General features: G+C 36.0%; 1 protein-coding gene across 6 annotated transcripts in view; it reads left to right on the top strand.

Moving 5' to 3' along the window:
• The window catches only part of ripor2 (RHO family interacting cell polarization regulator 2), a 67641-nt gene that overhangs the window by 32588 nt on the left and 22580 nt on the right, over nucleotides 1-12473 (top strand). For all 6 annotated transcript variants that reach the window (XM_058753570.1, XM_058753571.1, XM_058753573.1 and 3 more), the window contains exons 2-6: nucleotides 6546-6666; nucleotides 8046-8207; nucleotides 8408-8486; nucleotides 9640-9663; nucleotides 9969-10022. In XM_058753570.1, coding sequence (XP_058609553.1) covers nucleotides 6546-6666; nucleotides 8046-8207; nucleotides 8408-8486; nucleotides 9640-9663; nucleotides 9969-10022 — 440 coding nt within the window. The remainder of the gene's footprint in view (nucleotides 1-6545; nucleotides 6667-8045; nucleotides 8208-8407; nucleotides 8487-9639; nucleotides 9664-9968; nucleotides 10023-12473) is intronic.

Genomic DNA, 12473 nt, shown 5'->3' with positions numbered 1-12473 from the left:
TCATATTACAATGAAGTAGGTGTCATGTAAAAGTGTTACCCTAATTAAACTAATATAAATAATAGGTAATAAAGCCTGATTGTCATGGAAATGCCTTATTTAGAATTCAGAAGAAAACATTTTCAGAGCGAGGAGGGAGGTTTTATTCCATACATTATTAACAGAACATAAATCAATATACATATGTGTAAAAGCACAGTAAGAGTCTCAAATCTACATTTTGCAGTTCAGTGTGCTCTTATGTGCTGTCAAGGACATGAATGAGAATTAATGAGCTGATTAAATTACTCTGCAGAATAACTAAAAATTAATGGCTAGAGCGAGCATCTCTATTATTTACACAAGAGAATCATGGGAAATGGAAGTGCATTTATTAATGCACTTAATTTATTCATTTAATACGCTGATTATGTATACAGAAATATTCCAATAGACTTTTTCTGGATAAAGGCTTAACCGGAATATGGACTATATAGTTGAAAAACCATGTCAAATGACAAAAAAGCCTTTTCTCTTTATTATCTTTCTCTGCTGTTTTTTGAAAGAATGGTTATCATCATTTTGATTTAGTAGCGGTTGAATAATGAACTGACATTTCACACAGTGACATTTCCAGCATGCTCAGATGGATATGAGGTTGAGATTACAAACTCTTCATGTGCCTTTCAGAGGTTATCAGTGGTCAAGTGTTATTCAGGCCTCCTGACAAAGTTTCTTTCTGTCTTCAGACACAATGAAGATGAAAATAGTGTGACATTTTAGTATTTGCCTTTAGATAACATTCAAGTGCTCTGCAGTCTTAAGTCTGTGGATTAAATATGAAATAAATCATCCATTAATTCCAAAGTTGGGCCAAATGATCCTGCTGAACACGCATTCCTGTTCAAATATTGACCCATTTAGTAATAAATTAACAAAAGTGTTTTTAATCATATGAGTTTGATGTCCGTGGCTTAAATATAAATGCCTGTTTTTTACTATCAGAAGAATCAAAAGGATTTGACCATAAGATGCATGTGTCACTGTTTGTATTTTAACACGGCTTAGTATTTTAGCTTTAGGGGACATTAAATTTACATCCTAACACATCAACTTGATATGTTAACTTAGCAGCTTCATTTATATCAGAGTGTTCAAACTCTCCAGCTTTTACATTTAGATTATGTGAACTTATGACCTTTAAACTGAGAGAAATGAGTAAAATATGAGGCGTGCCATATACTGCACTCAAAATAAAGATCAGTTCACTGAAACTTTATTAAATTGTGGCAAACATTACCACACAATTGGTGTTTCTTCCCAAATGTCACCAGTAAAACCATTCTGGCTGTCCAGCAATAAAGCAGTTGTGACTAGCATGGAAATTGTGCAAGGACTTTGGGTCTCTTAGTTTGCGTATAAAATGTGGCTTTCTTTTTGGTCCACTTTCAGTTCATTCAGTTCATTTTTTTAGGTTAGAATGTAGATAGAAACAATAGAACGTTTTCAAGAGAGTTTCAAGTGTTGAACATTTCTGACTTGAATGGAGTTGAATGGAACAAAGCATTACTGACCCCAGTGAGAGGGAGTTTTTATATTTTCTTTGTATTATTCCCCTTACATTCTTTGCACTTTTTGTTATCTTTAGGCATGCCTGTGTCACATTTTATTGTGTGTTTTCTGACATGGGGAATGTTTCACTTGTTTGTTCTTGCTCTGTCAAAAAAGTTGTGCTTATTACCTCATGTTTGCATTTTGGAGATACAATCAGTGGCACCCACAGCTAACCCTTATTTAGTTATTTTTGTGAAGGCTGCTGAAGCCCACATCAAATTAATAATGCTTTGATTACATTGTTTAAATATTTTATGCTCGCACCTCCTATTAAGGGACTGTAAACTTGAACAGTTTGTCCAAATAGTGTTCATGTGGCAATAAACTTAAAGTGCTTCCCAATTTCAAGAAGAATGTTGGATTTTTTTAGGACACTTTTAAACAATAGCAGCCACTGTCATGACCACATGATCTTTCGGTCACAACACAAGAGCATCCATTCAGTCATCATGCGCCTGCTTTAGAATCATGTTTCACTGTTTATAAGCTTTGTGCTTATAATAAAGACTCCTCTCCTATGCAACGATGTAAGTCAGGCTTGTTATGACATATTTGGTCATCGAGTCAACCAATCGGCTAGTTGATTTTGAGTGTATGTGGTTTTGCACATCCTTGTTCTGGCCCGTTTGGCGGCGTTTCCCAAAAGCACACATTAGTAAAGCATGAGTAGAACAGGGTCAGTCGGTCACTGCCACATGCCTGACAGTTGGCATGGATGTTTGAAGTGAGTTCATTGCTCTTCCAAGGCAGAGTGGAGAGTGTGGAACGAGACCAGCTGAGCATCACACATCTGCTGGGATTGAACTCCTACCTTAGAGCAAAAGACCGGGGAAGACAACGGGTCCTCAGAGCAGAAGGGCAGGAGGAGGCCTGCTGCGGGGGAACCATGATAACAGTGTTCTTTTACTGGACACATTGTGCATTGTCTGCTGTTACTATAGAAACTATAATTTATACAGCCGTTTGGAATCGTGTTGCTGTTAAGTTGCAGTGTGGGTTGAGTTTGATGATATCCACTTGTGCAGATAGTGTCCGCTTGTGCATGTGTGCTTGCGGCCGTGCACACGTGCTTGCGTGGGAAATCAAATTACTTTTCCTTTCTGCACTTCAGCGCTCCTGATCCTGATGTTATTTGTTTGATATTAATCGCATCCATTTTTGGTTTTTCAGTAAAAATACTCAAACAAACATAAAGCGATAGTTCACCGGAAAATGAAAATTGTCATCATTTACTCACCCTCAAGTTGTTCTAAACCTGTATGAGTTTCTACCGTCTATTGAACCCAAAATAAGATATTTTGAAGAATCTTGATAACCAAATAGTTGACGGTAGCCATTGATTTCCATAGTATGATTAAAAAAAATACTATGGAAGACAATGGCTACAGTCAGCTGTTTGGTCAACCAGGTTTGGGACAACTTGAGGGTGAGTAAATGATGACAGAATTGTCATTTTTGAGTGAACTATACCTTTAAAGCTAGAGTTGCACTAGTGTTAAAAGTGTCTGATATGATAAGCTAATCGTTTTCATTTTAGGGCTTATAACCAATAAATTGCAGATATTAAAATTTGATATTTTGTCTAGATAAATGAAGTATTAAAATACAAAAAAGCCTAAATCAATCATTTTAAACAATACAAGGGAATTTAGGCATAACGCAATTTGTGTATAATATGAAAAATTAATATTCGTTTTGAGATTTGCATTTTACAGTATCGTTAAATTATAAGTGTTTTGGAAGATGACAGCAAAAGTATTCTAAATGTACAAATTGAAATACAAAAAAAATAAGCAGGAATAATTAAATATCCAGTATTGACCGATACTGTTAAATCGGCCGATAACTGATACGGTACTGATATATTATACGTTCTTATTAAAGACACTGCATCTTTTCAGAGTGTAAGATATTAGTACTTGTTTAATATAACTTGAGTTGTTTTTTTTACCGCAGTTGCTTTCTGGTTTTGAGCAGCTCACTAGATACACTTAGATTTATGCTTAAAACAAAAAAAAACACTAGTCAGAATACATAATGTGGGCTGTTGGGAGGAAACGAGGGACCCCCTCTGCCTAACACGCACTTTTTATTCAGTACTTCTCCAGCCTAGCTTCAAGACCCCCTCACACCCTCAACGAGCCAGATAAACATGGTCCCTGCTGGAGGTGACAAATTAATGAAGCCCCCCTCTCTGGTTCTTTTGTCCTCGTCATCCGTCTCTCACAGTGAAGAGTTCAGAGTTGGGTGCCAGGCAGCTGTACTCAGAATACTTATGAGCCGTCGTGCCCGGAGGGACGGGGATGACGTAGCCCACATCAACGGCACTTCACGAGTGCCTGTGAACCGAGACGACTAGGCCTGAATAGAAAGAGTGGAACAATCCCAGCATGCACTGGGTGGCACAGTGTCGCTTTGTGTTTTTGAAACTGAAGTGGAACCTTTGTTTGTTGAAATAAGCAATTGGTTATATTGGTTTCCTTGTGCTTCGCAATTAACCCTTGGATGCATAAATTAAGTTGATACAAAATAAATAACATTGCACCGTTAATATTCAATTAAAAATGTAGTAAATTAATAAACTAATTTAATTGAGATAACCGTAAATATACTATATTTATAATATATACTCTAACATTTTATGTATTATATTAAAGAATCATATCATACATAATATCATAATACAGCGAAAATGTACGTGTATACAGTACATATTCTATTTTTAGTAGATTATTTTATTAGAACATATTTTTATATTTTCATAACTAAATATTTCTTATTGAATATTAATATGAAAAATATTTATTTAGAAAATTGTGCCGTTTTTTAATCTATAGTTTTTACTTTATAGTTTTGAGATAACATTATGGACACAGAACAACAAAAGGGACACGTATTTTGAAAAATATGGAAATTTTATATCACCATTCTGTTGAGCATTTCTCTGATTGGATGGGTTATTTTAGACTTCAAGAATTGTATGCTACTGTGTATTCTTTTAATATTTCTGCCTTTTATTTTCCTGTTTATGAGGATGATCTGAGTGGTTGTCATATGATCAAGATGCACAAGGTTCATTCTAGAGCCAAAACCAATATAACATTACCTATAAATAGCCTGTTATACAACACTCTTTTGTTTTTCCTCTGCAAACAACATCTATTTCAGAGCTATATTGGTTTGCTGTAGTTTTATATAAGCAATTATGTATCCATCGCACTGAGCATAAACCCACAGGTGTATGGTTACCTCCGACAAACGGCCCCTGGATACAGTGTGAAACCTTAACTATGGAGAGAATCTCAGCTGCAAAACCCAGATTTTTGAGGGCTTTTCTAGTGTAGATATCAGTGCCAGGCAGGGTTACGAAGGTTGCATGCTGATCTGGGGTCAGAATAAGTTTCTCACTTCGATGATCACAGATACCCTCATTACCCTCAAATCGCCACTGTCATTATCCCGCTTTGCTCTGATGAATTATGAGAGGTTGGAGATGAGCTATAAGGAGATCAGGGATGATCTTGAAGGCTTTTTGTAAGCAGGAGATTTCTGTGCCCTCGCTGGATCATTACACTTGATAGAAATGAGTGAAGACGTTGGTCTTTATGGGCTCCATTAGGCCGCCTCATGCTTCTAAGTGCTTTTTCTGCATCTTGATCTGTGGTGGGCTCAGGTGGCTTTGAGCGCTGTATAAAAACCTCTGAATGTGCACCGTATGGGGTCTTCTCACCCAGCAGTGCTATTTTCAGTAACTGTATACACAGGAGATTAAATGACTCATTGCTTGCTTTTCTGTGTGATTTTCAGCTGGTTTTATGTACTTTCATTTAGAGTCATGGTTGTCAGGATATCTTTTCATTAGAGAGCCTGTATCTTTAAAAAAATAAATAAATAGTTGACTTATATATATATATATATACTTATTCATAGTTGATAAATAGTTAATTGACAGCAATTGCTGAAATATCAATTACCACATACAGTAACATCATTTTGATTTGTACCTTGTTTTTAAAAAAAGCAAAAACCCAACAAAAATCTGTGATATGTTATCATTCATTTCATGTTGTTTTAACAAAAGGAGTAACTGTGCATTTCTGCATGCATAATCTTGTTTTCTTCAGTTAAGTGCATTAATGTAATCACTATTTATTATTTATTATTTGTGTGTTTGAAAAAATTTACTATGTCATTAAAGGGATAGTTCACCCAAAAATGAAACAATGCTGTTAATTTTCTGACCCTCAGGCCGTCCAAGATGCAGGTGACTTTCATCAGTAAAACAGTAAAGAAGATTTTTTTAGCTGAAACGGTGGTCCTTTTGTGATTCATAAAGTGCAAGTCAATGGCTACCGTCACTTTGAGAGTAAAAAAAAAAGCATATCAAGCAAAACAAAATGAATACTCGTAGCTCCTGATTATATATTTTGGTCTTACGAAGCGAAATGATCAGTCTATGCAAGAAACTGAGCATTATTTACAACATTCATGCCTGTAATCCAACTGGGGAAATCAGATTCTTTTCCATGAACTGGTTCTTTCAAACAGTTTGTTTCAATGAACTGGTTCAAATAACTGATTCATTATTTCGTTACCGGATCACACAGTGATGTACACGCAATTATAGTAAAGCACTGACTAATGATGTGAATTGTGAAATGTGGATGTTTTGCATGTCTAAAGCATATAAAGTGATTAAACTGCTCTTAGTCGACTCACCTTTTTACATAAGCTATGAGAAACCATAAAAACATTCATGTCACCCCTTCGTTCAGTTACCTGGTTCACACATGCTCATAACATGAGGGTGATTAAATTAACACCAATTTTTTATTTTTGGGTAAAAATTTGCATTTGGTCATTCCCAACACCATCATTCTACAAATGCAATCCTTCCCCCATATGTACCACTGGCTTCTTTCTTACCCAGAATCCTCTCTGCCCTCTTGCAGGAGTGTCCTCCCGCTTCCCAGACATCATGGCTGCTGGCACTCATTCTCCTGGAGGGCCCAATGGCATCATCAGGAGCCAGTCGTTCGCCGGCTTCAGCACCCTGCAGGAGAGACGCTCACGGTGAGGAGCGTTAAACACCAACCCCCCTCTATAGAGGAGCTACTCGAGCCACTAGACCAATATAAAGCATCAGTTTTGCCACTTGGAAGATGAAATATACAGTATAAACACCACACCCGTTGAACATTTTAAAACTATTAATTCCTCCCAATGCTTCCACTTTTCTGCGAAGACTTTCCACGTTTTGGAATGTAAAAATAAACTTCAGAACTGCAGAAGAACTGCTCATTATGTTCATGTGAAACGGTGGGTGCAGGAATAGCATTAAAGAGTGTGTTTGTTCAGGGCACGCTGGCTTATCTTAGCATGATGGAGTGCATCGTGAGTGGATGACCCTTAGGCAACAGCATGTGCTCATTCTACTACACAATGGCCTAGATTTACTGTAGCACTACTTCCAGTGCTTTTTTTGACTGCGTGTGCGTGTGCGTGTGACACGTTCAGACATGTCGAGCAACCAACTGCCATTGTGTTATTATGAAACGGGAATATTATTAGATGTGGTGGACTGTTACATCAGAAGTAGGCTAATAAAGCACCCTGTCTTTTGACAGAAGTTTTAAATGTCAGGAAGCACTGAGGAAGATGTACAACATTACAAGCTTTATCCGCATATGACATGAATCCTTGAAGCCTCCCAAAAGAGAAGAGGGTGGTTATTTGCATGGATATTACAGCGTGAAGTGCACTAAAATGCCAACACTAGACTACAGGCTTCAAGTCTGCACTAAACACTCTGGCTTTTACACTGGAAGACTGTATTTCACCCCAAAATTAAAAGAATAAAAATAAGAAATTATTTTAATTATTTCTGTGTAATTGTGTATTATTTAATTAATTATACAATTATTTTAATGATACTGTAATGCATTTTATTTTTTGCAATTTCTGTTTTATATTTTATTTCTAATTTTCTAAGATTCTCATTACTGTAATGAGGAAGTGATTTTTATTTTATATATTTCATGGTATTCATTTTATATTTAAATAACAATAGGAAAAATGTTAATTTTTATAATTTTATTAGCATTTAGCAATTTAAATTCAGTTTTTATTATCATTATTATGTTTACAAAAAAATATTGTCACAATAGAAACAATCTTTGACAGCTGCCTGCAACAAAAAATAAAAATAAATGTTAAATTGTCAACTGGTTGAGTGACAGCAGCATTTGATGCAATAGAGCTCAATTTTAAAATCAGATGGGCAGCAGCACAACACAGCAACTTTGATTAATAAACGTCAGTGTGATGGTGGTAAAACTAAGGCTTTATAAATATAATTTCTTATTTCTATCTGATTTTGTGGTGGTAGAGGTCCACCACGTGTTCTTGACAGGTTTCTTAAGATTCGTTCACATCTGTTTGTCTGCTTTCAGGTGTAACTCCTTCATGGGGAACTCAGCAGTGCAGAAGAAGCCCATTTCAAAGCCCAGGAAGCCCCATCTGTCCGGGCACAAGTCCAGCAGCAGCAGCAGCTCACGAGAGCCACAGCCCAAAAGAGTGGAAGAAGTTTACGGAGCCCTCAAACAAGGCCTGGAGTGAGTGCTGCTCAGATGTTTCCTCCGATTCTCATTTCTCTTGTCACATAGATCTTCTCTCTCAGCTCTCGCTACAGTCATACTGAACACACATTGACTGCATGAATCACTGCTGCTCAGAATGGCTGTGATGAAATCTTTGTGCACGCCCATTGTCCCTGCATCTTTCTGAAGTCTTTGTCATTTTCTCTTTCTGTCAGTGAATATCTAGAGGTGCACCAAACAGAGCTGGATAAACTCACTTCCCTCATGAAAGACATGAAGAGGAACTCCAGACTGGTGAGACTGGATATGACATCATGAGGGTGCCTACACACTACAGTTTACGCTGCCGGATTTAGTTTCTGAGGTTTCAGAAGTCTGATTCAGTGTATTCCTGGACCCATCTCTGTAAATGTCCTCAAAATCGTGTTGATACGATTGAATCAACCTTGTGCATTCATATCCGTCAAACCCTGTCTGAGTTTTCTGTAGTGTGCAAGCACCTCAAAATTACTGTTAATGACTCTAGAATGTATATCCTGCTGAAAAACTGAAAGGGAATTCAACAAGGACACATTAAATTTGATCAATCAGATCATTCTGAAAAAACTATCATAGTTTCCACAAAGACATTTATAATAGATTTATAACATTTCTATTACAAATACATGCTGTTCTTTTGAACTTTCTATTCATCAAAGAACCCTAAAATAATGTATCATAGTTTACACAAAAACATTAAGCAGCTGTTTTCAACATTGATAATAATAAGAAATGTTTCTTGAGCAGCAAGTCAGCATGATTTCTGAAGGATCGTGTGACACTGAATACTGGAGTAATGATGCTGAAAATTGCATCACTGGAATAAATTACATTTTAGAGTATATTTACACAGAAAACTTTGCAATAATATTTCACAATATTACATTTTCAAAAACATTGAATGAAATAATGTATTAGAATATGTAGAAATGCTTTAAACGAGATGTTTTTCTTGAGAAGCAATACTGCATAAGATATTAAGACTTATTTTCAGAGAATGTATTTTAATAGGAGACATTCTGGCGTACTGCAGTGGCAGATTTTTTTCTTTTTATTATAAACAAATAAAAAACAAGTGAAAAAAGTACAAAAGGAAATTAAAAACTCATTAAAAAGTCATTAATTGCAGTGCAGCATATGTTTTAGTTGGAGGCTGGTGTGCTGGAGTCAGACTTCTTTACTAGCTAAAAGAAGCAAGAAATCCCTGGTCAACTATTTTCAGTACTTCATCAGTTTGGTCTTGCTGCCATTAAACAGCATAAACCAGCCTGGACCATCAGGCCGATATAAGATGGTCTTTTCAGCAGGGTTTTTGTCCAAACATCAATTTTTTAATAATAAAATGTTGATTTTTGTAGCATTTCCACTGATTTCACATATCTTTTTTTTTTTTCTCTCTCTTCCTCAGGGTGTGCTGTATGATCTGGACAAGGTACGGTCCCTAAACGCACTAATGCTTCTTAACCTGTCTGAGGTGACCTGTGTTAACCTTTCTAAGAAGTTTGAAGTCAGAAACATGCAGCAGGAAAAATAAGCAGCTTTGCATAAATGATGTTCTGCATTCCTGCAGCAGTGATCCGTTATTGCGACACTATAATCACCGCAGGTGTCAGCCGTGTTGAAAATGAAGGACTCTGAACTTAGATTCATCCCTGTTTGAAAAACTTTCTTCTCTTTGGCTTTTTCTTTTTCAGTGAATAACTTTGATTTTTGACAATTTCTCTTCTTGCTTCCTAGCAAATCAAGACCATAGAGCGATACATGCGACGACTGGAGTTCCACATCAGCAAGGTCATTTTTATATATATATATATGTGTGCATTTGTTGTCTGTTTTATAGATTGGAAAAAGTGAAGGCAGTACAACAAGTGAAAATATAGTTTTTTTTCGAGAGCGCTTCGGGTTTCCAATGAATGTCCTGACTCATTTCGAGTCTCCCGGTTTGACATTCTCCAGTGTCTGGAGTCCTGCTGTGTCCCCTTCTTCTTTCAGTGTGTTTTAGTGACATTACAGGTGGGTGTCTGCTGTATACTACAGTGCTGATTGGCAACTCAGCAGCACGTCTAGTCCCGAAGTAGCCATGGCAACCTGACGACAAGAGCTTTGAGGCTGTTGAAGTGCAATTCATAGCTCAAATTAGCCCTACGCACTTGAAATTAGCCCCGCATTCAGCTAGCTCACTGGAACACACTGAACTGTGTGGTAGTGTACGAATCTTCAAAAAACCAAAAAAACAGTTTAATCATTATTTTTTGTTTTTTCGCCCTTATAAAAAACATTTTGTGTGTGACTCGCAGAAGTGTTTTGTTTTCCCCTGTGTTTTATGCTGTTTATGGTTGCCACTGGATCTAGGTCAAAGCAATTCCCTTGAGTGATGAACAAATCTCTGATGGCTCAATCCAGGGTGTTAATGAGCGTGTGCATGTCTAAATAGGGTGAGATGCATTTTCTTTATGATTTTGGTGAAATGAGAAGGGAAAGTTTATGTTCAAAGCTGATCGGATCTGTGCTGCCCTATTTAGTTCACATGGATCATCAGTCTTGACATCCCACAGGAAAGAAAATCACAAATGAGATCTCTTTAATATCTCAACTATTTCTCCCAGGCAGAACAAATATAGAGTAAATGAACAAGTCTCCTACCTCTCATAATTTTCTCCTGAAGAAAAAGACCCTAGTAACTTCATATGTGTCTTGTCTGAAGCTTCAGAAGAGATCTCAACACTTGCTTAGGTTTGCCAGCATCCTTGTGATGTCCAGTTCGTGAACTAATTATTTTTTGAAATGGTTCTTTTTTGTGAACTGTTTAAACCAGTACAACAAATCAGAATGAATCTTTTGGAAAATTAACATGAGTGAAACAAGGACTTCAGAAACATCCTGGAAATTAAAGCTGCACAATAAATTGTTAAAAGATTGTTATCTAATTTCTACATGACAACTATTCGTCTGTGTCTATTTAACTTTTGAAAAAATCTAAATCACACACAGAGACCAGACAGTGATCTTGTTTAGGTAAGAAACAGCTTCACAAACAGCCTTTCAACTACACAGTATTATTTCTGTCTTACAGTCATTCATATTATCACAGAAGTACTAGGATAAAAGTTTATAGTTCAGATTTAAACACTATGATGGCAATTAAAGTAGAGCAAATAAATTTTTGAAAGTAATTGGAGCTTCAAATAACGTTTGTGTCGATTACATTGTGACAAGTTACTGCTAAAAAATTTATTTGTCATTGAATCATTCAAGAGATTTGTTCAAAAATGCTGATTCATCCAGTAATGAAACAAGTGAAATAGGCTATGAATGAATGATTGAATGACTCTTTTTCATCATTTTAATAGTAAAAAATGGTTTATTATTTATTTATATATATATAATATGAAGAGTTCACATGCAAAAGCCTCTAAGTGCCATCTGACATTTTCATCAAAAATTTGCATTTTTATCAGACTGCTATGTTTAGGTTCAGTAATTTTACTCTAATGGCAAAGCATAGGTCCTTTTCTATGCAATTAAAGTAAAAAGCTTGATAAAAATTTCAGATGGCACTTAGATGCTTCCGAACTCTTCATATATGTATATGTGTGTGTGTGTGTGACCCTGGACCACAAAACCAGTCATAAGTCGCTGGGGTATATTTGTAGCAATAGCCAAAAATACATTGTATGGGTCAAAATTATAAATTTTTCTTTTATGCCAAAAATCATTAGGATATTAAGTAAAGATCATGTTCCATGAAGATATTTTGTAAATTTCTTACCGTAAGTACAACAAAACTTAATTTTTGATTAGTAATATGCATTGCTAAGAACTTCATTTGGACAACTTTAAAGACGATTTTCTCAATATTTAGATTTTTTTGCACCCTCAGATTCCACTTTTTCAAATAGTTGTATCTCGGCCAAATATTGTCTGATCCTAACAAACCATACACCAATGGAAAACTTATTTATTTAGCTTTCAGATTATGTATAAATCTCAGTTTCGAAAATTTGACACTGAAGACTGGTTTTGTGGTCCAGGGTCACATATACAGTGGGTACGGAAAGTATTCAGACCCACTTAAATTTTTCACTCTTTGTTATATTGCAGCCATTTGCTAAAATCATTTAAGTTCATTTTTTTCCTCATTAATGTACACACAGCACCCCATATTGACAGAAAAACACAGAATTCTTGACATTTTTGCAGATTTATTAAAAAAGAAAAACTGAAATATCACATGGTCCTAAG

Source organism: Onychostoma macrolepis, chromosome 19 (assembly GCF_012432095.1).
Source record: "Onychostoma macrolepis isolate SWU-2019 chromosome 19, ASM1243209v1, whole genome shotgun sequence".
Taxonomy (NCBI): domain Eukaryota; kingdom Metazoa; phylum Chordata; class Actinopteri; order Cypriniformes; family Cyprinidae; genus Onychostoma; species Onychostoma macrolepis.
Note: the sequence above shows the minus strand (reverse complement) of the source record. Positions and strands in the feature narration are given on the sequence as shown.